This window comes from Pseudophryne corroboree, chromosome 4 (genome assembly GCF_028390025.1).
Source record: "Pseudophryne corroboree isolate aPseCor3 chromosome 4, aPseCor3.hap2, whole genome shotgun sequence".
Classification (NCBI taxonomy): Eukaryota; Metazoa; Chordata; class Amphibia; order Anura; family Myobatrachidae; genus Pseudophryne; species Pseudophryne corroboree.
This window is the reverse complement of record NC_086447.1, coordinates 929,212,617-929,239,786: the sequence shown is the minus strand read 5'-3', so window position 1 is coordinate 929,239,786 and position 27,170 is coordinate 929,212,617. Positions and strand designations below refer to the sequence as shown.

The following is a 27,170-nucleotide window of genomic DNA, read 5'->3' as shown; positions in this document are numbered from 1 at the left end:
GCTGACCGCCGATTCCTGACAACTAGGAGTTTAAATACTTCTGGATAAAGGTTGCACTCTCCGGCGTGTACGTCCTGACGACTGAGGAAGTCCGCTTCCCAGTTGAGGACCTCCGGAATGAACACTGCTGATATGGGTGGCAGATGGCGTTCCACCCATCGAAGAATCTTTGACACTTCCAACATCGCCATGCGGCTTCGAGTGCCGCCTTGATGATTTCTGTATGCCACTGTGGTGGCGTTGTCCGACTGTACTTGAACAGACCAGAGGCAGGGCCAGTTTCAAAGCATTGAACACTGTCCGCAATTCCAGAATATTTATCAGGAGAGATTCCTCCCTGGTCCACCGACCCTGAAGAGAGCGTTGCTCCAACACCGTGCTCCAACCTAGCAGACTTGCATCTGTCGTTAGGAGGACCCAGTTGGAGATCCAGAAGGGACGACCCCTGCTCAATTGTTGGTCCTGTAGCCATCAGCTCAGTGACAGACGAACTTCCGGAGTCAAGGAAATCATGTGAGACCTGATCCGGTGAGGCAGGCAATCCCACTTGGCAAGAATTAGCTTCTGCAGAGGGCGAGAGTGAACTTGAGCATACCCTACCATGTCGAAAGCTGACATCATGAGGCCTAGTACTTGCATCGCCGAGTGTATCGACACACGAGGGCGAGAGAGGAAGCATCGTATCCTGTCCTGAAGTTTCAGGACCTTCTCCAGAGACAAGAACAACCGTTGGTTGTGAGTGTCCAACAATGCCCCCAGGTGCACCATGCTCTGAGTAGGGACCAGGGATGATTTCTTCCATTTGATGAGCCAGCCGTGGGCTTGCAGGAATTGGACCGTCAGTTCCAGATGACGGAAGAGAATCTCTGGGGAGTTCGCCAGGATCAACAAGTCATCCAGATACGTCAGGATCCTGATACCCTGACAGCGGAGCAGAGCTGTCATAACCGCCATGACCTTGGTGAAGATTCGCGGAGCCATGGTCAGTCCAAAAGGCAAGGCCAGGAATTGATAATGTAGGTTGCCAATAGCAAACCGCAGGTATTGCCAATGCGATATGGCAATAGGCCTATGTAGGTAAGCATCCTGTATGTCCACGGATACCATATAGTCCATGTGCTCCAAGGCCAGAACAATAGAGCGAATAGTTTCCATACAGAACTTGGAAACCTTCACAAACTTGTTTAGAGACTTGAGGTTGAGAATGGGCCGGGAGGAACCATTCGGTTTCGGAACTAGGAACAGCGTTGAATAGTATCCCCCTGCCTCTCTGAGCCAGAGGCACCTGTACTACCACTCCTGTGTCCAGGAGAGATTGTACCACCAGATGGAGGGTTTTTGCTTTTACCGGATCCGAAGGTATATTTGTCAAGCAAAACTGGCGAGGGGGGTGCTTCTTGAAAGAGATGACGAATCTGTGAGTGACGACTTCCCTTACCCAGGCGTCTGAAGTGGTCTGTAACCACACCTGAGCAAACCGTAGAAGTTGGCCTCCCACCCTGGTGTCTCCCAGAGGGAGGCCCACCCCGTCATGCAGCAGGCTTGTCTGGTTTGGAAGCAGGCTGATGGGCAGCCCAGGAACATTTAGGTTTGGGCTTAGAGGTTTTGGAAGTACGAGCCTGTTTCGGGTATGCCTGACCCTTTGCTTTACTTGGAGCTCGAAATGAATGAAAGGAAGTACGTTTAGCCTTCGGAGCCGAAGGATTAGTACTCGGCAGACATGCAGTTTTAGCAGACGCTAAGTCAGCAACTATCTTTGTTCACATCTTCCCCAAAAAGGATGTCTCCCTTAAAGGGACCACCTCCAAGGTCGTTTTAGAGTCCAGATCCACAGACCAGGTCCGTAACCACAGAATTCGGCGGGACAAAATGGACGTAGTAGACGCTTTGGCCGCCAGGACACCGGCATCCGAGGCCGCTTTCTGTATATAATGAGAGGCTGTGATAATATATGAAAGACACTGTCTGGCATTATCAGAAAAATTTAGAAGGTAGCGCCGCTTCAACTTCTTGAACCCAGGCTTCAATAGCCTTTGCAGCCCAAAAAGCCGCCATAGTGGATCTATGCACAGCACCTGCAAGGGTGTAAATAGACTTCAAGCAAACCTCCACACGCTTATCCATCGGTTCTTTCAGGTAATGACAGGCAGAGTAGATGACACCACCAGACGCGCGACATGCGAGTCCACCGGCGGCGGTGTTCCCCAATTTTTACTTAACTCTGCAGCGAGGGGATAACGAGCTAGCATCTTCTTAGACAGGGAGAATTTCCTTCCTGGATACTCCAGGATTCCTGACGTATGTCAACTAAATGGGCAGAATGGGGAAAACTAATTTAGTGACCAGCTGACGTTTGAACTTATCGGGTTTCTTAGACGTATCTGGAGGTCCAGAGTCATTAGCAATCTGAAGAATCGGTTTGATAGCCTCCAAGAGGTCAGGAACATCCACCTGTGAAATAGAGTCCTCATCAGTAGCATCTGCATCCGTATCTGAGGGATCAGTGCATACACCATCTTCATCGGATGAAGTATCTGTAACATGCGTGGATTGTGAGGAAGTAATGGCCCGCTTAGAGGACCCTTTGGTCCTAGGAGGGCGAGGGTTAGGTTTTTGTTTAACCAAAGACTGATTTAATTGCTGCAACTGAGTTGACAGATTATCTGCCCATGGCGGATGAACTGCAGGGACACTATGTGGCTGTAATGGCACAGGAGGTCCCACATGGGGCGTAAGTCTCATTACTAGCGTAGTCCGCATTTATCACTTTTCCAGGCTCAATACATCTGCCCCTGGATGATTTGGAAGGTGACAGAGGGGTCTATTCATGAAGCAGTGAAAAGGGTGGATAAGTGAGCCATTGGAGAACTTGCCCATGGCCACCAATCAGCACTGAAGTAACATTTATAATTTGCATACTATACAATTGTACGGAGCAGCTGATTGGTTGCCATGGGCAACTTCTCCACAGGCTCACTTCTCCACTCTTTTCACTGCTTCATGAATAGACCCCAGCGAGTTAAGGCTTGGCATAACTTGTACATATACTGTCTGGCAGGGCATGTGATTTCACTAACCCCTCACACCATATGATCACCCATGCCTCATGCCTCCTTACGCCTCGGCAGGAGAAAGCAGCATCACTGGAACCCCTACCCAAGCTGAAATTATACATTATGGATGGCATTATCCTTTAAGCACAAGAGCTAACACTCCGCATTGTTTACCATAAGTGCTCAGTTCTTCCGCTGACGGCAATACAATAGAACATAGGTTCTCAAACTCGGTCCTCAGGACCCCACACAGTGCATGTTTTGCAGGTAACCCAGCAGGTGCACAGGTGTATTCATTACTCACTGACACATTTTAAGAGGTCCACAGGTGGAACTAATTATTTCACTTGTGATTCTGCGAGGAGACCTGCAAAACATGCACTGTGTGGGGTCCTGAGGACAGAGTTTGAGAACCTGTGCAATAGAAATTAATTTGTGAAAATAGAACCCCAAACCCTTATTAAACACATATTATGTTTTGTAAACGAATCGCTTATAATAATGTTCAACGTTTTATCTTAAAGAAGGACAACACAAATAGAAAGAAACGCTATAAAGATCGGCCCGGCAGGTATAACGCCGGATGTGAGTGCTACTTGACTTTACAGATAGAAGATAAACTGCAGATCTGAGGGCTGGAAGGGGAACGTGATCCGTTCTTGGCGAGCAGGGAAGAGAAATCTGCAATTTAAGCCAAGACACATTTCTTGTTAAAAAAAAACAACCCTTGTCCGTGTTCCATGCAGCCGTATCTGGCAACGCGAGCGGTTCTTGGGCTGTCGGGGGCCTTAAGGCACTGAGCGCTCAGAAATCCACCGCGCAATCACTGCAAATATTGAGACACAATCCTCTCATCGGAGGCCCATGTGTTTGGCATAGGCAACGCGTGATAACAGCTTCCCTCTGCAAAGGTGACACACTTCCCTGAGAGCCGTGGAATTACAAGGGTAATAGGAGTGCGGCAACAGGCGTCATCAGGCTGCCGAAGCGGTGGTGCCGCGCTGCACGGGGCAGAATGTAGAGACGGAGAAAAGAATGATGTGCTTCGCTGCAAAGAAGTGACAGACAGAGCGCTGCAACGCTGGATGAGACTGTCACACGTACACAAATGCACCCAGCGATTGTGTCGCAGAGACATTTATTTGTAGGCCACAATTTGCACCACAATATACAGTACTGTGCAAAAGTTTTAGGCAGGTGTGGAGAAAATGCTGCAAAGTAAGAGCACTGAGCAATTGAAGTGTTAATAGTTTATTTTTATCAATTAACAAAATGCAAACTTAATGAACAGAAGAGAAATCTAAATCAAATCAGTATTTGGTGTGACCACCCTTTGCCTTCGAAGCAGCATAAATTCTTCTAGGTACACTTGCACACAATTCCTTACTTTGCAGCATTTGTTTTCCACACCTGTCAAAAACTTTTGCACAGTACTGTATATTTTATATATATATATATATATATATATAAAATACCCTCCCGCCACTTAAGACTTGCCTAGAGACACTTAGCAGCCGGCTTGGGGGATGTACAGTAAGAGCATTTGGTTGCAGGCAGCATAAGAGACTAATGCCTGTACAGCACTGTGTGCCACCTTATTACAGCCCCGTGGCTTCAGGCACCTTCCTAAAGCCCAATGTTAAGGTCCATACACACTAGACGACCGTCTAGGGTTTCCCCTTCCGGGCCGGTCGGTCGGCGGCCGCCTGTACACACTGAGCGAAATGACAGCTCATATCGCTCAGTGACATCACTCAGCCGCCGGCCGTGCATGCAGCTCCTGGACAACAGTCCAGATCGAGCTTGCATGCACTGTTGACAGCGGCGATCGTTGCCGACCCGCGGAGCCGCACATCGAACGTCGCTGGCGGCATACACACTTGCCGATAAAATGAGCAACAACGCTCAGGAAGGTGGAAAATGAGCGACGTTGCTCATTTTATCGGCACGTGTATGGGCCTTTAGAGTCTCAGACACCCCGTGTACTAGACATGCATCTCACTGACGACACAAAGTGCTACACGTGTTGGCAAATCGGGGGACAGAGAATTCATCCTGATTAACTGCCAGGCTGGCCGCTCTGACAAATGTCCACCACACCCACAGTGAGATCCAGGGCAATGTTACGGGGTCTCCGATGTTTGTCAAGGGTCGGGGTACACAGTTCTTGAGTCACCTGTCTCTGCATATAGATGAGGTCGGAGGGATTAAAGGCGAAGTTTGCCCCAAGAGAGACAATCTGCACCTCTGTAAATGGCCGTCGCTGTCCATCGCACTGCAGGAACGTGAGTGATATCTGGATACACAACACTTACGCCAATTGCTTCAGTTCCTCAGTACTTTTCCTTTTCAGGTCAGCTTATTACATAATGTGTTTGAACTTGACTCCCTTCTCTTCCTGCCCGTTTCCCTCGCACTTTCTCCTGCGCTTCCTTCGTCCACTTATAGCCCTTTCATTGTTCGGGAGACAATTCTTCAAACCTTGCCTCCTGTCATTTACATTCTTCATTCTCCTCTTCCTGGACAGTGGCTGCCTCTTCCTTCCTTGGCACTTAAATGCAGTGACCCTGCCGAAGCAGTGACCCGTCACCTGTCACCCATCTCGCTCATCTGTGTTCCGAAACTCATTTTGGGATTAATAAAAAAATGATAATAAGAATTTAGTTGTATGTGAACAGATTCATCTAATTACGGGTAATTCATGGTTGAGAAAACAAAGCTTAGGGTGGTGTCCCAAATACTACTGTATGGCTAGAAAAGTGTTAGGGCCTATGTGGGTCATTCTGACCTGATCGCACAATGCACTTCGTCGCAGCCGTGCGATTGGGTCGGAACTGCGCATGCACTGCAGCCACATTGCACGGGCGTGTCGTTGACGGCGCTAGCAAGGAAAGCGGTCGCAGCGGCGACCGCAAGAAGATTGACAGGAGGATGGCGTTCCAGGGCGTCCACTGACCGTTTTCTGGGAGTGGTGCGGCGAGCGCAGGTGTGTCCAGGGGTTTGGAGGGCGGATGTCTGACGTCAATTCCGGGACCATCAACGCTGGATTCATCGCACAGGGTAAGTAACTCTTACGATGGTCTTGTTCTGCCCAAAACGTTTTTTGCGCAGCCTTGCTATGCAAAAATACACTCCCCCATAGGCGGCATCTAGTTGATCGCACAGGCTGCAAAAAGTTGCAGCGTGCGATCAACTCTGAATGACCCCCTATAAGCCTTATTAACGTTTGTTAGCAAACCAAAAAAACACACTAATGAACAAAACCGTGCTGCATTGCAGGTGGGGCAGATGTAACATGTGCAGAGAGAGTTAGATTTGGATGGGTGATATTGTTTCTGTGCAGGGTAAATACTGGCTGCTTTATTTTTACACTGCAATTTAGATTTCAGTTTGAACACACCCCACCCAAATCTAACTCTCTCTGCACATGTTACATCTGCCCCACCTGCAGTGCATTATGGTTTTGCCCATAAGTGTGCTTTCTGGGTTTGCTAACAACTCTGAATAAGGCCCTTTATACGGAGGTCCTATGTACAACTGCATTATATAATGTTACGGTCACGTTGCGCTTCCGCCCCAAACTGTTAATGACACAATGGATAAGACGGGAGGAAGCACAGCAGATGCACAGCGCAGGCCTGTCACTGTATTTATCATCGCAGTACCCAGCCACGGACCTAGCAGGCAACACTTCCCTGCGACAAGACCGTGCGCTCTCAGACTGTGTTTGCACAGCTGTTATTTTGTCTGTATTTACATATGCAAATGAAATAATTAAACCGCCTGTCGGAAATAATGCCCCAAAATGCCAATAAGTGCAACTCTAGTTTAATTTTCTTCAAAATATTTTTTTCCCAGCTGAACAGACACAATGTGATTCCCGGGACACAAAGGACGCGATCAGACGCGGCAGAGAGAACGCAAATTTAACTTTACACTAATTAACAGAGTACGTATACAGCAGAGAACAGAACGTATAACGCACGAGTCTGAGACGTTTATCGGCTTCACAGGGGGCGGTTTCATCCCCTTTATGACCAATCCCATATACAGTATTGTATGTAACAAAGGAAAATTCTATATTGTTTTTCTTAGGGGAGATGGGTTTTTTTTTCAGAATTACATGTATTTAGTCTGTTGTATAGATAATACACTTATTATGCCTTTTGTACATAATTAGCGCACATCCATTATTTACCTAGAAAAGCAATTGTAACAAATATGTGCAGTTGATTTTATATATTAAGTAATGATAAATCAGTAAACAAAAAGTGTAACAAAAACCCAACATGAGCCGTCAGTCAGACATTCGGGAGCAGATGTACGGAGCAGGCCTATAGCAAACAGCCGCTGCTTTGTGGCCGGTATGACCTAGTGGTAATCATATTTCGCACAAAACACGCCGTGTTCCGTTTCCAGGTCAAACGTTCCCGAGAAGTGGCGGCACGCAATCCTCCGCTTCATAAATCCAGCCCTAGATGTGACCAGTCTAGCCCGGATACTAATGATCTGTTTGATTACGTGTTCATATGAAATCAGTTTGAAGGGGGCGGGGATAGAACAACCTGTAGCCAATCAGATTGTCATAACGAACAAAACAGAAATTTGAATAAACCCTGCGTGTTCTAGTGTCCCCAAACCCTTAACGCGAAGCCACAAGTTACTGCATTGAACACGTTGGACTGTGTCTATATGTAACCCCCGGTCGCGGTCCGGATAGTATGAGGGCCATGGGAAGATAAGGCAGCTCTTCTTATGCGCCCCTCGTGGGTGTGGCCAATAAATGGCATGGGGCTCCCCACACACCTGGCATTACATCTGTGTGTGTACGGGCGGTGTTATGGGGTGACAATGCCATTGGATGGTTCTAATGAAGCGTTTGCCAACCCCCCACCCCGCACACACACGGGACGTCATGGAAGAGGGGGCTGCGAGCTGAGACTCTTCCTAAGGATGCATCAAGTGTCTCTCCAGGCTACAGTGTGCACATCTAATACTGATATACAGTATTGGCTATAGGCGAAATGTTTTATCAAGAGAGACGAACATGAAGGGAGCAAACTTCCAGCAGATGCAGCGAAACCGCTAGGTAATTTATACATGGGAGTAAATTTACTAAAGCTTCTAAAACAGTGAATTGGTGATGTTGCCCATAGCAACCAATCAGATGCTGTCTTTCATTTTCTAGAAGGCAATAGAGGAATGATAGACAGCATCTGATTGGTTGCTATGGGCAACATCACCAATTCTCTGTTTTAAAAGCTTTAGTAAATTTACCCCATGGTTGGGTGAAAGTAGCACAATTTCATATGTGAACCATGAAGTTACAATGTCTTGTGCTACAATAACCTGACACTACTTCTTGTTACCTCCCCATTCCAGTACAGAGGGCTGTAACCATTAGCACAGAACAGCGTAATAAAATAATGGGTTTTGCTGGAGCTCAAACAGCGGAGGTCTCTGCCAGCGGTTTCGTCACCTCCGTGTTCCGGCCCAAACCACCATTTCTTCAGAGCAAGTATGCAAGTCTGTCAGACTCAGTCCCCCTAACACAGGATGCTGCTGCACAGAAGTGAGAGCAAGCATGCCGGACAGGTTTAGTATAAACGCCCCAGTCCTGTGCATTATACAGCGTTCACCGATGCATGGACTTTTATATAGTCATCTAGAATATTGTTAGTACTTTAATATCCAAATAGTTTCTAGTATCATCTATCTGAGCCATTGTATGACAACACTGGGACATAGGTCTTGTCTGCACAATTTGGAATCACAGGCTACGGCACACAGACACACAACCTGAAGCAGAATGCCCTACCTGCCCAGCACTGCCGCAGAGTGACAGCCAGAGAAACGCTGGAAGGAAGTTTTATTACAGCCGGAGTGCAGGCAAACAGATATTTCCGACCAGCCTGGGCCAGGACGCTGTTCCTGTGGCTTACCTGAGGGACATCCTGTTATGAGAGAGAGAGGAGCAGGAGGCTGACGATTAGTGATGTCATCTGAGACAGCACTCTGTTCAGTGATACCGCTGACCTGTCAGCGCGCACAGTGTTATTGCAGTCGCACGCCTGTCACACAGCGCCCGAACTCAAAGAGGATGAGAAGAGCAATGGGGAATTTTCTTTTTGGAAAAGGAAAAAAATGTGATCAGGTTTCCCTGTGAGCCAAGACAATTTCATTTCCCTTCTAATGTTTAGGAAACAGTCTACGGCAGGGCCAGATAGATTTCTGTGTTGTGTATAGAGGTAACTAGCGATCGCGGCTATATTATATATCAAATATTGGTATCCTGCGCTATAACTGTAGCGAATTAGAAATATATGTATAAAATTCTAATATTTTTTCAGTAATCTTTTTCAGCTGCTCCCTCTACCTGCAAAGGATCAACATTATTACATACAACCAAGAGGACGCTCAGCAGATTCTATCTTAGTTATTATGAGATACCCATGGAATAACCAGTATTTATCCATAAACTTTCTTCAAGAGTCCCAAATCTTATTTCATCATACGTCGGCAATAATCAACTTCCTGGGTCGTGGAGATGAAAGCTCTTTATATATGAAACCAAGGGGGGTAAATCAGGGTTGAACGCAGCAGCAAATTTGTTAGCAGTTGGGCAAAACCATGTGCACTGCAGGGGGGGCAGACATAACATGTGCAGAGAGCGTTAGATTTGGGTGGGTTATATTATTTCTGTGCAGGGTAAATACTGGCTGCTTTATTTTTACACTGCAATTTAGATTTCAGATTGAACACACCCCATCCTTTCCCATGTGCGAAACCCCCAGCTGCCGCCCAGTAAGACCCAATCAGCTGCAAGTGTATATACAGCGGAGAGGTCTACGAATTGGCAAATACAGTGCATCCGCAAAGTGGAAAAATGCAGGCTGTGTCTGGGAAACAGACTAACGTACGACCCTGATTCAGCCCGAATTGTGCAAAATCCTAAACTGCTCAAAAACAACTTGCTCAGCTGCTATCTGAGAGCGTCAGGCGTTCATTGGCCCATGTGATCCCTCTGCTGACGCGCAGTGCGTCAATGTGTCAGGGCATAAGGGATATACCGGGAAAGTTACACTCTGCGTGTCTGATCTTAGGCACAATATGTATGGCCAGGAGCGCCTACAAACACCTAGCCTCAATACGCCATGCAGCGCCAGACGCCTGGCACCGAGTGGGCCGCACCGAGTGACGTAGCGTCTTTCTGGCTGTGCATCTTAATCACAATGCAAAAAAACTGCTACATGAGACTACACTGACTCACTTAGTATGCAACACTTTTATATACTGTATGTGTGTGACGGACTGAATCTGTACACACGTGTTGTGTTTTTTTAAAGTAATCCGTGCAGGCTCGTGAAGCGGTTTTCAGCGGATGGCAGATTCACGCCCTGAAAACGTCAGTTTATCCAAAAACGCCTCCAAAACGGTCACTTCCTGTCAATCACTTTTTCCAAGAAACCCTCAACGCCAGCAGGATCGATGCCGCACCTTTGAAGCACACGCTCAGTCTGACTATAAATCGTTCACTTGCGTGAACATCGGCCATTGCGCACAAGCCTGACTCATGGCCACAGCGTGGGGCAGGCGTCTGAATTTCTTACATTATATACTACGTGGGAGATCCCACCGGCAGCCACAGTCCGTAATGCAGACAACATAAAACAGATGTAAAAAAACAAAAACATGTTTTCTGTAACTTCCTACGAAATCTTTAATGTTCCTGTTTCCCATCGCCTTAGAGGGCCACGTATTGTATTGTATAAAAGATTGGAGACATAAAAGGAGCGCATCATCAAATGTTTTAATCAGCTATAATAAAACGTACAAGGTAAATAAAAATACTGGGCATGATAATGTATGCAGGTCCTGTGTGACTGCAGGACGGGGTGTCAGTTCTCGCTTCGGTCACCGCTATTCTTCAGCTCTCCTCCGGGGAGCTCCTAGGGCGACCACAGATTGCTGGAATACCTAATGAACCCGGAGGCACTGATCTCCTCACATGCTGTGTGTGCGGAATATCGACAGGGAGGATGCAGAACATCTACCACGTGCAGCACAAGATACACCGTTCCCGCACCCCGTAGCAGGATCATTGTTTTACCGAAGAAACTCAGACTTCATGTTAAAAAAAGACAAAAAAAAGATATATATAATAAGCTAATATAATAACCTGATATAAGAACTTTTGCACTGCACAAATAGTCTAGGTCATGTCAGTGATCTAAGCCAAGTGATTTCCCTCAGCAATTTATGGATCTATTGGAAATGAACTATAATGTAGTTGGAAATGGCGGAGAATGGGTCTCCACGCAAACAAATGCAAACTCTGGTGCTTAGGTGGAGCAGACAAAGGCTTCCCTATAAGAGGTTGGATTGGACCCAGAGAGCTGAGGAGTATGGAGACGACATGTAGCGAGACCCACATTACGCATAGTAGATGGCTTTATTGTGCAATTTCCACATATTACTTTGGTTCCCTCTTGCTTATACGTCAAACCCTTCCCTGCAAACATGATACGATCCCCTAAGGCCATCAGGATGTGCTTCTACAGTCCGGCACATTCATACATCTGCAGACTACATGCAAAGCATACCATCATTCCTATACGCTCTAATCCCCATTAGTCATACGGGCATTTATTAGGCTGTGAGTTTATCTGTAGGTAGAAGACTTGCACCATTATTGTAGACAACATTGACAAAACTGTTTAAAGGGTATTAGGTCCCGTCACTTGTCAAAAGCGGACATGTCACCGTTCCATGTATCAGCCAACGCTGAGATGTCACCGTTCCAAGTATCAGCCAATGCTGAGATGTCACCGTTCCAAGTACCAGCCAATGCTGAGATGTCACCGTTCCAAGTATCAGCCAATGCTGAGATGTCACCGTTCCATGTATCAGCCAACGCTGAGATGTCACCGTTCCAAGTATCAGCCAAGGTGGAGATGTCACCGTTCCAAGTATCAGTCAAGGTGGAGATGCCACCGTTCCAAGTATCAGCCAAGGTGGAGATGGCACCGTTCCAAGTATCAGCCAATGCTGAGATGGCACCGTTCCAAGTATCAGCCAAGGCGGAGATGTCACCATTCCAAGTGTCAGCCAAGGCGGAGATGTCACCGTTCCATGTTCTAGCCAAGGCTGAGATGTCACTGTCACTAGCCACCAATCCCATATCACGCAAATGTCTCCGCAACTTCATAGTTCTACCTGTGCAATATGTAAAATATAAGAAGCCACTTCTACATAGGTCCTATTATATATAGCTTCATCTTGTAATCTCTTCCCAGTCCACACCAGTAAAGAAAGGATGAGACTTGATGTCTTCCACACCGGCAACCCCAGCTCCCAGCCGCTCCAAAGGGTTAAACTGCAGAAGCTAAAACAAAATGCAAAGTAGTATTTAATAACAGAACATTCCCTCCGAAACCTCAACACAACACATTTCACACACAATAAAGGACAAGAAAGTTTATGGAAGTGGGAAAGATCTCCAGGGGAGTGGATAGACCAGTGAGCAGACCATAGCAAATGCGCAACAGAATAAGGCGTACACCGTCAGTGCCGGGAACACCAGGGGTGACAATAACTTACAGGAGGTGCAGCCTTACCGCTGCAACCAATGACAGCACAGATACCGTACTACCTATCAGTGGCTGCGCAGCCGGAAGGCAGGGAACGTACAATAAGACACGCGAGGCATACTGATGGCACTACAATGTACAGTGACAAACGAAGGGCATGGAGACTGTGGGGAGCACACAATGGGTCTAGGTGTCAGTGTAAGCTTATTTGATGGGGTTAATGGCACGCTGGGGTGTACAATCTGACCATAGAGCTGTTACACAGAAAATGACTGACAGCTGGATTGTATATTATAGATACAACGTCAAATAGTGCAGCTCACGTTCTGTCCATAGTCTTACACAGGCTATTCCGTGTAGATCATTCTCTGGATTTATAACATTGATGTTACATGGACCATACAATCATTGCCTTGTATACATGTCCAAGCCGAAGCCTTGATAATGTTTAGATACACACACATGCATGTATATATATATATACACACACACACACACACACACACACACACACAATCTCAATCAGACAACGTGAGTCATTTGGCATCTTCCGTCTGTGGAACATTTGTACATTCATCTTCATCTGCCACAGCAAAAAGCAGAGGAAACTTTTTGAAGAGCGTGAAAACAAAGTGAAAGGGCCAGTGTGAGGGGCACCCCCCACCGTGGGCACGTCTGTGATGTCTGGAAAAGGAAAGGAAAGACAGACAAGCTTTGACCATGCTACTAGGCCGCTTCCTTTTCCTGCTAAAGACTTCCTGAAAACATGCACTCCTGGCTTCCTCAGATAAACAACGGGCGACAATTCTGCATCTCTCCAGTGGGCACTTGCTAGGGTGTTATGAAGTGTAAATGAAGTTGCAGGGTCACGGGAGGTCAGAGGTTAATCTGAGAGACGGCCTTCGCCGTGTTTATTACTTCTGGTTAGCAGCGCAGGTGGCTCTCAAGGACTCTCCGCAGACAAATTGCACCAGTCTTGACCTCAAAGACCGGTGGGACAGACGGATAGTTTGTCAAAGATGGGAGCCCCAGACACAAGGCCAGGGGGGCATGTAGCCTTAGCGTATGGGCGACCTCTCTGTCTCCTTCCAACATAAATCTACAGAATAATCACTATATATAACAGGGTGCTAGGGAGAAACAACAGACAAAGCATCAACACAGAGTTCCTTATGTAACATTTATATTATTACGTAACCCGCCTGACCACAATGTTTCCATCACGGAACACTGCTCCCTGCTAGCGTCTCGTTACTATACTATATAAGGGCTTTCTTGTCCTATTATGTGTTATATTATAACACTACACACTATAAATTACAATAGGGCAATATCAATACAATAATATAATATAAAACATAATAAAAAGCCCAAAGAGAGGGGCGGAAGAAAGACCGGTCCCAATCCCACGCAGCCGGCACTGTATTATAAGGAAACGGTAAGTATTGCCAGCAAAGACTACAGCATTACACTCTCCTTATACGGTAGAAATAGGAAAATATGTCCCTATTTATTACCAGTTATTTATATAGCACACACATATCCCGCAGCGCAGTACAGAGATTATTTGGACTATTGCATTAGTCAGGAGCAAAATAACCTACCAGTATATATTTTTGGGTTGTGTGAGGAAACTGGAGTACCCAGAGGAAACCCACAGGGAGAATATACAAACTCCACACAGGGAATGAAACACAGGATCTCAGTGCTGTGACGCAGTGATGCTAACCATTACACCAACTGTGCTTTTATGCTAAAATTGTATGGTTAGAGTCATGCCCGTGCAGAAACCGGAAGACGGAAAGGATTTTATTACCCTTTAGAGCTATAGAGGAACCAATAAAATTTGCAACACTGCAGCCCACCCCGGGGCATTACCCCCGTCCTATCCCCCATGGCACACGTGAAGAAGCTGGACAGATAAAGTTCTCAGCAAGCTTCAGCTGAGGCAGAATCTATGTCCCGGGCTCTGGAGAAAGGGGGATCAGGTGGAACCTCCTCTATTTATACACACAGGGGCAGAATATTTATTTGCAGGACCGCTGACAGAAGACAGAGCGCTCTAGACCTCCTGGCACTGCAATGTCACATATCTTACCACTAAATATCCCAGATTTGCAAATCTCATTAAACTGTAATAAAGATTTCTTTGAAAAATTCCCGTCTGAAGGATACACTCTGGGTTACTAAAAGGGCCTCAAAAAGAGTAGGCGTTTGCACCGGACAATAGGCCTAATTCAGACCTGATCGCAGCAGCAAAATTGTTCTCCAATGGGCAAAACCATGCTGCACTGCAGGTGGGGCAGTTGTAACATGTGCAGAGAGAGTTAGATTTGGGTGGGGTGTGTTCAAACTGAAATCTAAATTGCAGTGTAAAAATAAAGCAGCCAATATTTACCCTGCACAGAAACAATATAACCCACCCAAATCTAACTCTATCTGCACATGTTACATCTTCCACACCTGCAGTGCACATGGTTTTGCCCATTAGAGAACAATTTTGCTGCTACGATCAGGTCTGAATTAGGCCCACTGTACATAGACGCTGTTGTGTAATGTCCATGAGGTATAAGCTACTATTACACATGAAATAAGTGCCACTTGCAAAAGCCTAACAAAAACACTTATCTCTTTTGAAGTGCAATTTTAGCAAAAAGTAAAAAAAGTAAAAAAAAAGTGAATTAGGTAATTACCCCTCTCGCACAAACTGCTGTGCTACCTCCAACGCGGTGATCTCAGGGGAACCAGTGTCCTTGCATCTCCCTTAGAACCGATCGCCAGGGTTCTCACATGTGATGTGGAAGGAGGAGGATGTATTGTGACAAGTGCGAGGCAGACAAAATGAGACACGGCTGCCATCAGAGAGAATTTGTAAAACACAGATGTCTGAAATGATCCCATTTCTAATAGGGGGATGAACACAGATCATCAGGACCCCCACCCCCCTTGCATTATCTATGAAAGCCAAAAACCTGCTCTAGGCACCGCAGAAGAGAACGGGCAGAGGGAATTCTTTGCACTTATTCCTCTCTTCCCAATGCCAGCCCTGTCAAGATGTGGAAGCGGACGAGCCAAGATCAGGAGCAGAATGCTGACTCCGGTGAAGGCACCTGAAATGGAGGCAGTGTCTTCAGAAGTCCAATGTCAAAAGAGGCCCTCGCGATTGACAACTTTTTTTTTTTTTTTTAATATTTCATCTGTGAGGCGCCGCATTTCACCGGGGGCGGGAGGTGTCTCCAAACCAGCTGTTCAAAAAATAAACCAAGCTGGAGAAACGATCAAACCCATTTATTTTACTCACCAACATCAATTGATCATTTGATGCAGAATTCTAAACAAACAGCAGCCTGCGGCTGAGTAATGATCCAGCGGATAATGCGGAGCGCCGCTTGGAGGATGACTCCTCAAAGTGCCACAACTTAAGAGTTTCAACACTTGTGCCTAAAAGTACCAAGACTAATATACTATAAAACTGATCTCTCCATAGGTAGCCAGCACTTACCCAAAGAAAAAGATAACAGCACAGGTAACACAAAGTCTAACTAAAGCCAAGTTTTTAGAATTTAAATGGAAAAAGAGAAACAACACTACTATAGTACCTAATAAAGTTCCAGAGGGCCCCTCGTGAGTTACCAAGGCCTGCAGAAGCAATACTAGAACACATTAAAAAAAAAGAGAGAGTTTTGGTGGGTGCTCAGGGTCCCCCAGTGAATTTGGTTAACAAGATTTAAAACAAGTATATAAAAATAAAATATCCTCCATCGGGGCATCCCAAAGCCCCTTTGGGTGAGTATTCTCACAAAGCTGCAATACCCAAAACTGGCATCCTCATCGGCAAACACATTGACCTTGTAAAATTTAGGAAGATGTGCACTGAGGGCCATGTGACAAAGGTCCGCGCCGCGTGGTCAAGGTGGAAAAAGGGTGGTTTTAGTAAGGACACCAATATTAAAGTCCCAGAGGATTAATGGAGGACTGAACGAGTGTCACTAATGTGCCACACTTAGCACATATACGTCTGCACTTCTGGTACAAGTGCCACACTCTTCCGGAAGAAAGAAGTGCAGAAACCCAAACGCTGTTTAACCAGTTATCTAAGCAATACTCCAAGTTCTGTACGTATGCAAGAGGGCTAACTGGAAAGTAGTTGGAGACAGTCTCCCCTCGCAACAACTGACATATAAGTTTTAGCTAGACAGGTTTTCTATAGCTGGGAATAGGGTCCTGACCATACCGCACAGAATTAAAGATCATGGCTTCTCCTACAGCAGTGTTAATGATTGGCCTAAGTCAGCAGCTTCTGGACAAGAGTAATGTGCTACAATGAACCTGATGACACCATGAGAATGACTGTTTACCATGATCTTCATGGCTAGCCTGGTTCTACTAACATCACCTGAACACCTTCTCATTTTACCTTTTTTAAGATGCATGGAAGCATCACCACTGGACGGAACATGGCACATAGCTGAAAATTCCACGGGATCGTCAGAGCGTTGATAAAGCAACACTTGCGGATTTCTGGTTCTGGCAATGCTCCATTATGTGGTGCAACTGGAATGCCAGGTCTGGTTGGCCCCAACTCTCCACAATCTGCTGGAAGATGCCTGGGTCAAGGTATCCACACCAGAATACATGGATATTGCTGGTTTCCTACTTTGCAAGCAAGCTTTTCATGCTTTACTAGTGGTTGATGTACTCCAACTGTGGTGGGATCACTGCAACAGACAGCAACCTTGAACTACAGCGCTTAGAACCACTCAATTCTAGAATGCTTATCAGAACGTCGGCCATCCACTAAAGCCCACAGATCCTGAAAACAAGCCACCCAGCTCTAGAGGGTACTTTTTGTCATAACAAATTTTTTAATTCCATGTCGCAAAGGGACAACCCCGGTCTATGAGCCACCAGAAGCATCTGATTCGCCCTTGGAAATCAATGTGTAATCTGGTCAAGTCAAGTGAAAAGGGGTTTGTTTTAAAAAGCCAATGGAATGGAAGTATTCAAATTGCTCAACTTCAAATGTGTAGATGACCTTTCCTAGGACTATCATACAGGAATGGTCGATTGCCCATCCAAAAGTCAGTTGACACCTTACCATTCTGTGTGAAGAGGCTACTTTGACCTCAGGAAGAGTCGCCCCTCTGCTGTTGTGTGTAGAACAGCAGATTTATGGTCTAGTTTTTGGATTTTGATAAGCCTTCTGTTGGACTCCTGGCAGTGCATCCAAAGCAACGTCAGACACTGATCAAGAGGTTGTTGAGATAAGAGAGGATTATAAATCTTCTAGACTTCAAGGAAGCAGCCCAGAAAGCAATTGTTTTTGTAGAATCCCGTTGAGCTGTCTCTGGACCAAATGGCAGATCCTGAGACTGAAATTGTTGGGTCAGATCTACAAATCTGAGAAAGCATTCGTAAGCCAAACTGGAACATGCAATTTAAGCAACTGTGACATCCTTAGATGGCGGTACTCATCCCATTTCATGCCAGTGCTGATGAATCTCAAAAATAAAATTTTGAACCTTTTCATCCGAACAGAAGTGTTGTCTGTTTAGAGATGCAAAATGGCCACAAAAGGGTTCATTTTGATAATGAACCACAAACAGGTTAAAGTAGAAACCCATCCGCCGTAGGGTGAGCAAAGTGTAAACGGTTAACTGTATGGACTGGAACTTTACAGGGGAGAGCGGTAATGAAAAAACATTAGGGAAGGGCTCTGAGGAGATGGCTGATGCATCTGTGGATCCACAAGGCCATTTACCTCGCGATCAGACACAGAATTGAATCACTGATCCTGGTAGAGTAGTAGATGGGCTCCCACTGCAGTCTATGCTAGGTGGTCATAAAGCTCGACATGCAGACTGATTGTCTCCAGGAAACCCTTCACTACTTTGCCGACCCAAGCCAAATCTATATCGAGTCTCAAAGAAGCGACAGCTTCTATATAAACAGATTTAAGAAAGGACTCAGATATTTTCTATGTGCCATCCTTACCAGCTGCACTGTGCAACCGGCGCGCAACCTGGAACTTAGGTTAGTAGTTGGTCTATGACTTGCTCAGCAAGCCATATAGCTGCGGAAGAGTTAAGCAATGAAGCAACGTCTACCCCATGCCATTTTCGACGAGACAAAAGGAACCCTTAATATTTGGTACCTTCTCTACCCAACCCACTTCTTGGCAGGAGTACTCCGATACAGACCCTCTCCAGGACCCAATCAAGGAGGAACTCTGACCTATGATCCAGACTGCCGATCCAACAAAAAATATCCCGTTTCGTGATAAGGAAAAGGAAAAAAAAAAAAAAGGGATCAGCCAATCAGCTCCTCACTGTTATTTTTCAAGCACAGCCCCAAACATGGCAGTTAGGAGCTGATTGGCTGGCACTTTATCACTCTACAAGACTTAGTACATAGACCCCACAGCCTGGAAACCAGTTTTGTGGTTGACTGTTGAGCCCATTGTGCCTAATACTATCGTTAAGTTATGCTTACAGGAAATGGTAGTAAAACGTGATTGATTATATTAGCTGGAAGTCAGCAGGGTGGTCTTCAAGATGTACTCTTGGTAAACCTGCAAAGTCCAGATACAGTGCGTGCTCGTTAGTGAAACCATATGTGACGCAGAAGTATCCTGTGGCTGCGTTACTTGCACTTTGGAGGTCATCTGTGGTTGTTGTTCTGTTGGTCGCAATGCACGTAATGTACGTTTATCAGACTGAATGCAGCACAGCGGGGGCGACACAGATGTGGCTGGACTGGAGGGTGCATCGTGTTGCTTACACGGAAGCAGAAGCGATGCACCGATATGGTAATGCAGCAGGAGGTCCTAGTACTTTCTGTCCTATGTGCCACTGCGTCAGGCCCAGTGTGCAGGAAAATGGCAAGGCTACCTAACATGGGTCGATTGCGTCCTGCAGTCACCGGGGGGCGTCATGAGCAAGCCTGTTTACACACACAGGGCCTTATTCAGAGATGTATGGAAACCCACTGTTTTATGAACATCTCCGTCGGTGTGAGATGTGCATCCGCAGATGCTACAGCGCAGTGCACACCTCATTCAAAATCGCACGCAGTGCTCTAGCTGTTTGGGGTTGTGGACGGGGCAGCGATCGGCAGAGTTTAAAAAAACAGGGACTGTCTGCCCTGTTGTTTCTCGAGCAGCGTCGAGGTCTGCTACTTCCGACGCAGCTTCACTAACGCCGGCAGAGTGGAAACACAGACCATCCTAAGTAACCCGATGCCGTGTCTTCGAACTTTAATTTAAGAACACCTATAATGGTCTATTTTCTGACCTTTCAAGAATGCAATTGTTGTGCATTTTTGAGAATGTTTTATTTTATTTCAAGCAAAAAAAAAAGACAAAAAAGAAATTGTAGTAAAAAAAAGGTTATAATCAGTTATTACTGAAATATAATCAGGATATCCTAAAATAATCATTATACTATACTACACAGAGTATCGGGACATGTTGTGGAATGAGATTGTACTTTGTCAACTGCTCAATATACTCCGAAAATCAAGTATTGTATACTCCGACAAGGACACGCCTATCACCCCTTATGCTCCTCCCCCAACGCTTTCTCCGTGATGTCATGATATGCGGGGGTGGGGGGAGGGGGGTGGGCAGGGTATCTGGCACGGGGAGCTCTGAGTAAAATAACTTTTTTTTAAATGTACCACTGTAATGTTTCCATATAGGGGGTAATTCCAAGTTGATCGCAGCAGGAATTTTGTTAGCAGTTGGGCAAAACCATGAGCACTGCAGGGGAGGCAGATATAACATGTGCAGAGAGAGTTAGATGTGGGTGTGGTGTGTTCAATCTGCAATCTAAATTGTAGTGTAAAAATAAAGCAGCCAGTATTTACCCTGCACAGAAACAATATCACCCACCCAAATCTAACTCTCTCTGCACATGTTATATCTGCCTCCCCTGCAGTGCACATGGTTTTGCCCCACTGCTAACAAAATTCCTGCTGCGATCAACTTGGAATTGCCCCCATAATGCAATACAAAACTAATGTAAAATGTATTTGTGCAATACAGACATGTCTCTGCTCTGTACAGAGAAACCAGCGTGGCAGATCCAAATCCCCCGATACTGTTTATTTGGGATCCGGTCTTTAGGTCGACACTGTCTAGGTCGACTACTATTGGTCGACAGTAAGTAGGTCAACATGGTCTCTAGGTCGACATGAGTTTTTCAATTTTTTTTTCATTTTTAGAACTTTTTCATACTTTACGATCCACGTGGACTACAATTGGGAACTGGAACCCGAGTGAAGCGAGCCATGCGAGGGGACACGGTGCTCTAATTGGGGTTCCCTGTCACTGTACGGAGAGAGCAACACCAAAAAAATAAGAATTTACTTACCGATAATTCTATTTCTCATAGTCCGTAGTGGATGCTGGGGACTCCGTAAGGACCATGGGGAATAGCGGCTCCGCAGGAGACTGGGCACATCTAAAGAAAGCTTTAGGACTATCTGGTGTGCACTGGCTCCTCCCCCTATGACCCTCCTCCAAGCCTCAGTTAGGATACTGTGCCCGGACGAGCGTACACAATAAGGAAGGATTTTGAATCCCGGGTAAGACTCATACCAGCCACACCAATCACACTGTACAACCTGTGATCTGAACCCAGTTAACAGCATGATAACAGAAGGAGCCTCTGAAAGATGGCTCCCAACAATAATAACCCGATTTTTGTAACAATAACTATGTACAAGTATTGCAGACAATCCGCACTTGGGATGGGCGCCCAGCATCCACTACGGACTATGAGAAATAGAATTATCGGTAAGTAAATTCTTATTTTCTCTAACGTCCTAAGTGGATGCTGGGGACTCCGTAAGGACCATGGGGATTATACCAAAGCTCCCAAACGGGCGGGAGAGTGCGGTCGACTCTGCAGCACCAAATGAGAGAACTCCAGGTCCTCCTCAGCCAGGATATCAATTTTGTAGAATTTTACAAACGTATTTGCTCCTGACCAAGTAGCTGCTCGGCAAAGTTGTAAAGCCGAGACCCCTCGGGCAGCCGCCCAAGATGAGCCCACCTTCCTTGTGGAGTGGGCATTTACAGATTTTTGGCTGTGGCAGGCCTGCCACAGAATGTGCAAGCTGAATTGTACTACAAATCCAACGAGCAATAGTCTGCTTAGAAGCAGGAGCACCCAGCTTGTTGGGTGCATACAGGATAAACAGCGAGTCAGATTTCCTGACTCCAGCCGTCCTGGAAACATATATTTTCAGGGCACTGACAACGTCTAGCAACTTGGAGGCCTCCAAGTCCCTAGTAGCCGCAGGCACCACAAATAGGTTGGTTCAGGTGAAACGCTGAAACCACCTTGGGGAGAAACTGAGGACGAGTCCTCAATTCCGCCCTGTCCAAATGGAAAATCAGATAAGGGCTTTTACAGGATAAAGCCGCCAATTCTGACACGCGCCTGGCCCAGGCCAGGGCCAAAAGCACGACCACTTTTCATGTGAGATATTTTAACTCCACAGATTTAAGTGGTTCAAACCAATGTGACTTTTGGAACCCAAAACTACATTGAGATCCCAAAGTGCCACTGGAGGCACAAAAGGAGGCTGTATATGCAGTACCCCTTTTACAAACGTCTGAACTTCAGGGACTGAAGCTAGTTCTTTTTTGGAAGAAAATTGACAGGGCCGAAATTTGAACCTTAATGGACCCCAATTTCAGGCCCATAGACACTCCTGTTTGCAGGAAATGTAGGAATCGACCCAGTTGAATTTCCTCCGTCGGGCCTTACTGGCCTCGCACCACGCAACATATTTTCGCCAATTGCGGTGATAATGTTTTTGCGGTTACATCCTTCCTGGCTTTGATCAGGATAGGGATGACTTCATCCGGAATGCCTTTTTTCCTTCAGGATCCGGCGTTCAACCGCCATGCCGTCAAACGCAGCCGCGGTAAGTCTTGGAACAGACGGGGTCCTTGCTGGAGCAGGTCCCTTCTTAGAGGTAGAGGCCACGGATCTTCCGTGAGCATCTCTTGAAGTTCCGGTTACCAAGTTCTTCTTGGCCAATCCGGAACCACGAATATAGAGCTTACTCCTCTCCATCTTATCAATCTCAGTACCTTGGGTATGAGAGGCAGAGGAGGGAACACATACCCTGACTGGTACACCCACGGTGTTACCAGAGCGTCTACAGCTTATTGCCTGAGGGTCCCTGGACCTGGCGCAATACCTGTCGAGTTTTTAATCATGTGGGAGACTTCTGGGTGAAGTCCCCACTCTCCCGGGTGGAGGTCGTGCTGAGGAAGTCTGCTTCCCAGTTGTCCACTCCCGGAATGAATACTGCTGACAGTGCTATCACATTATTTTCCGCCCAGCGAAGAATCCTTGCAGCTTCTTCCATTGCCCTCCTGCTTCTTGTGCCACCCTGTCTGTTTACGTGGGTGACTGCCGTGATGTTGTCCGACTGGATCAACACCGGCTGACCTTGAAGCAGAGGTCTTGCTAAGCTTAGAGCATTGTAAATGTCCCTTAGCTTCAGGATATTTATGTGAAGTGATGTCTCCAGGCTTGACCATAAGCCCTGGATATTCCTTCCCTGTGTGAATGCTCCCGAGCCTCGCAGGCTGGCATCCGTGGTCACCAGGACCCAGTCCTGAATGCCTAATCTGCGGCCCTCTAGAAGATGAGCACTCTGCAACCACCACAGGAGGGACACCCTTGTCCTTGGTGACAGGGTTATCCGCTGATGCATCTGAAGATGCGACCCGGACCATTTGTCCAGCAGGTCCCACTGGTGCGTGGAATCTGTCGAATGGGATTGCTTCGTAGGAAGCCACCATTTTACCCAGAACCCTTGTGCATTGATGCACTGAGACTTGGCTCGGTTTTAGGAGGTACCTGACTAGCTCGGATAACTCCCTGGCTTTCTCCTCCGGGAGAAACACCTTTTTCTGGACTGTGTCCAGGATCATCCCTAGGAACAGAAGACACGTCGTCGGAACCAGGTGCGATTTTGGAATATTGAGAATCCAATCGTGCTGCCGCAACACTACCTGAGATAGTGCTACACCGACCTCCAACTGTTCCCTGGATCTTACCCTTATCAGGGAATTGTCCAAGTAAGGGATAACTAAAATTCACTTCCTTCGAAGGAATATCATCATTTCGGCCATTACCTTGGTAAAGACCCGGGGTGCCATGGACCATCCATACGGCAGCGTCTGAACTGATAGTGACAGTTCTGTACCATAAACCTGAGGTACCCTTGGTGAGAAGGGTAAATTTTGACATGAAGGTAAGCATCCTTGATGTCCCGAGACATCATGTAGTCCCCTTCTTCCAGGTTCGCAATCACTGCTCTGAGTGACTCAATCTTGAATTTGAACCTCTGTATGTAAGTGTTCAAAGATTTTAGATTTAGAATCGGTCTCACCGAGCCGTCCGGCTTCGGTACCACAACAGTGTGGAATAATACCCCGTTCCCTGTTGCAGGAGGGGTATCTTGATTATCACCTGCTGGGAATACAGCTTGTGAATGGCTTCCAAAACTGTCTCCCTGTCAGAAGGAGACATCGGTAAAGCCGACTTTAGGAAACGGCGAGGGGGAGACGTCTCGAATTCTAATTTGTACCCCATAGATATCACCTGAAGGATCCAGGGGTCTACTTGCGAGTGAGCCCACTGCGCGCTGAAATTCATTGAGACGGGCCCCCCCACCGTGCCTGATTCTGCTTGTAAAGCCCCAGCGTATACTGAGGGCTTGGCAGAGGCGGGAGAGGGTTTCTGTTCCTGGGAACTGGCTGATTTCTGCAGCCTTTTTCCTCTCCCTCTGTCACGGGGCAGAAATGAGGAACCTTGTCCACGAAAAGACTGCGCCTGATAATACGGCGTCTTCTCATGTTGAGAGGCGACCTGGGGTACAAACGTGGAATTCCCAGCTGTTGCCGTGGCCACCAGGTCTGAAAGACCGACCCCAAATAACTCCTCCCCTTAATAAAGCAATACTTCCAAATGCCGTTTGGAATACGCATCACCTGACCACTGACGTGTCCATAACCCTCTACTGGTAGAAATGGACAACGCGCTTAGACTTGATGCCAGTCGGCAAATATTCCGCTGTGCATCACGCATATATAGAAATGCATCTTTTAAATGCTCTATAGGCAAAAATATACTGTCCCTATCTAGGGTATCAATATTTTCAGTCAGGGAATCCGACCACGCCAACCCAGCACTGCACATCCAGGCTGAGGCGATTGCTGGTCGCAGTATAACACCAGTATGTGTGTAAATACCTTTTAGGATACCCTCCTGCTTTCTATCAGCAGGATCCTTAAGGGCGGCCATCTCAGGCGAAGGTAGAGCCCTTACAAGCGTGTGAGCGCTTTATCCACCCTAGGGGGTGTTTCCCAACGCATCCTAACCTCTGGCGGGAAAGGATATAATGCCAATAACATTTTAGAAATTATCAGTTGTTATCGGGGGAAACCCACGCATTTATCAGAAATGTGTAAAACATTTTTCATTGCCTCAATCATGTAACGTGTGGCCCTACTGGAAGTCACATTCGTCTCTTCACCGTCGACACTGGAGTCAGTATCCGTGTCGGCGTCTATATCTGCCATCTGAGGTAACGGGCGCTTTAGAGCCCCTGACGGCCTATGAGACGTCTGGACAGGCACAAGCTGAGTAGCCGGCTGTCTCATGTCAACCACTGTCTTTTATACAGAGCTGACACTGTCACGTAATTCCTTCCAACAGTTCATCCACTCAGGTGTCGACCCCCTAGGGGGTGACATCACTATTACAGGCAATCTGCTCCGTCTCCACATCATTTTTCTCCTCATACATGTCGACACAAAAGTACCGACATACAGCACACACACAGGGAATGCTCTGATAGAGGACAGGACCCCACTAGCCCTTTGGGGAGACAGAGGGAGAGTTTGCCAGCACACACCAGAGCGCTATATATATATACAGGGATAACCTTATATAAGTGTTTTTCCCCTTATAGCTGCTGTATAGTTAATACTGCGCCTAATTAGTGCCCCCCTCTCTTTTTTTAACCCTTTCTGTAGTGTAGTGACTGCAGGGGAGAGACAGGGAGCTTCCCTCCAACGGAGCTGTGAGGGAAAATGGCGCCAGTGTGCTGAGGAGATAGGCTCCGCCCCTTTTTCGCGGACTTTTCTCCTGCTTTTTTTATGGATTCTGGCAGGGGTTAAATGCATCCATATAGCCCAGGAGCTATATGTGATGCATTTTTTTGCCATCCAAGGTGTTTTTATTGCGTCTCAGGGTGCCCCCCCCCAGCGCCCTGCACCCTCAGTGACCGAAGTGTGAAGTGTGCTGAGAGCAATGGCGCACAGCTGCAGTGCTGTGCGCTACCTTGTTGAAGACAGGACGTCTTCTGCCGCCGATTTTCCGGACCTCTTCTGCCTTCTGGCTCTGTAAGGGGGCCGGCGGCGCGGCTCTGGGACCCATCCAAGCTGGGCCTGTGATCGTCCCTCTGGAGCTAATGTCCAGTAGCCTAAGAAGCCCAATCCACTCTGCACGCAGGTGAGTTCGCTTCTTCTCCCCTTAGTCCCTCGATGCAGTGAGCCTGTTGCCAGCAGGTCTCACTGAAAATAAAAAACCTAATCTAAAACTTTCACTAAGAAGCTCAGGAGAGCCCCTAGTGTGCACCCTTCTCGTTCGGGCACAGAGATCTAACTGAGGCTTGGAGGAGGGTCATAGGGGGAGGAGCCAGTGCACACCAGATAGTCCTAAAGCTTTCTTTAGATGTGCCCAGTCTCCTGCGGAGCCGCTATTCCCCATGGTCCTTACGGAGTCCCCAGCATCCACTTAGGACGTTAGAGAAAATAAGATTTTACTCACCGGTAAATCTATTTCTCGTAGTCCGTAGTGGATGCTGGGGACTCCGTAAGGACCATGGGGAATAGACGGGCTCCGCAGGAGACTGGGCACATCTAAAGAAAGCTTTAGGTCACCTGGTGTGCACTGGCTCCTCCCACTATGACCCTCCTCCAAGCCTCAGTTAGGATACTGTGCCCGGAAGAGCTGACACAATAAGGAAGGATTTATGAATCCCGGGTAAGACTCATACCAGCCACACCAATCACACCGTATAACACGTGATAGGAACCCCGGTTAACAGCATGATAACAGAGGAGCCTCTGGATAGATGGCTCACAATAACAATAACCCGATTTTTGTAACAATAACTATGTACAAGTATTGCAGACAATCCGCACTTGGGATGGGCGCCCAGCATCCACTACGGACTACGAGAAATAGAATTATCGGTAAGTAAATTCTTATTTTCTCTGACGTCCTAGTGGATGCTGGGGACTCCGTAAGGACCATGGGGATTATACCAAAGCTCCCAAACGGGCGGAAGAGTGCGGATGACTCTGCAGCACCAAATGAGAGAACTCCAGGTCCTCCATAGCCAGGGTATCAAATTTGTAGAATTTTGCAAACGTATTTGCTCCTGACCAAGTAGCTGCTCGGCAAAGTTGTAAAGCCGAGACCCCTCGGGC

General features: G+C 46.9%; 1 protein-coding gene across 1 annotated transcript in view; it reads right to left on the bottom strand.

Moving 5' to 3' along the window:
- Positions 1 to 10,849: 10,849 nt before the first annotated feature.
- RPS6KC1 (ribosomal protein S6 kinase C1) overlaps positions 10,850 to 27,170 on the bottom strand; it is a 315,485-nt gene continuing 299,164 nt past the window's right edge. The window contains exon 16 of the mRNA XM_063919063.1: positions 10,850 to 12,438. Within this exon, the coding sequence (XP_063775133.1) occupies positions 12,328 to 12,438 (111 nt within the window). The 3' untranslated portion in view covers positions 10,850 to 12,327. The remainder of the gene's footprint in view (positions 12,439 to 27,170) is intronic.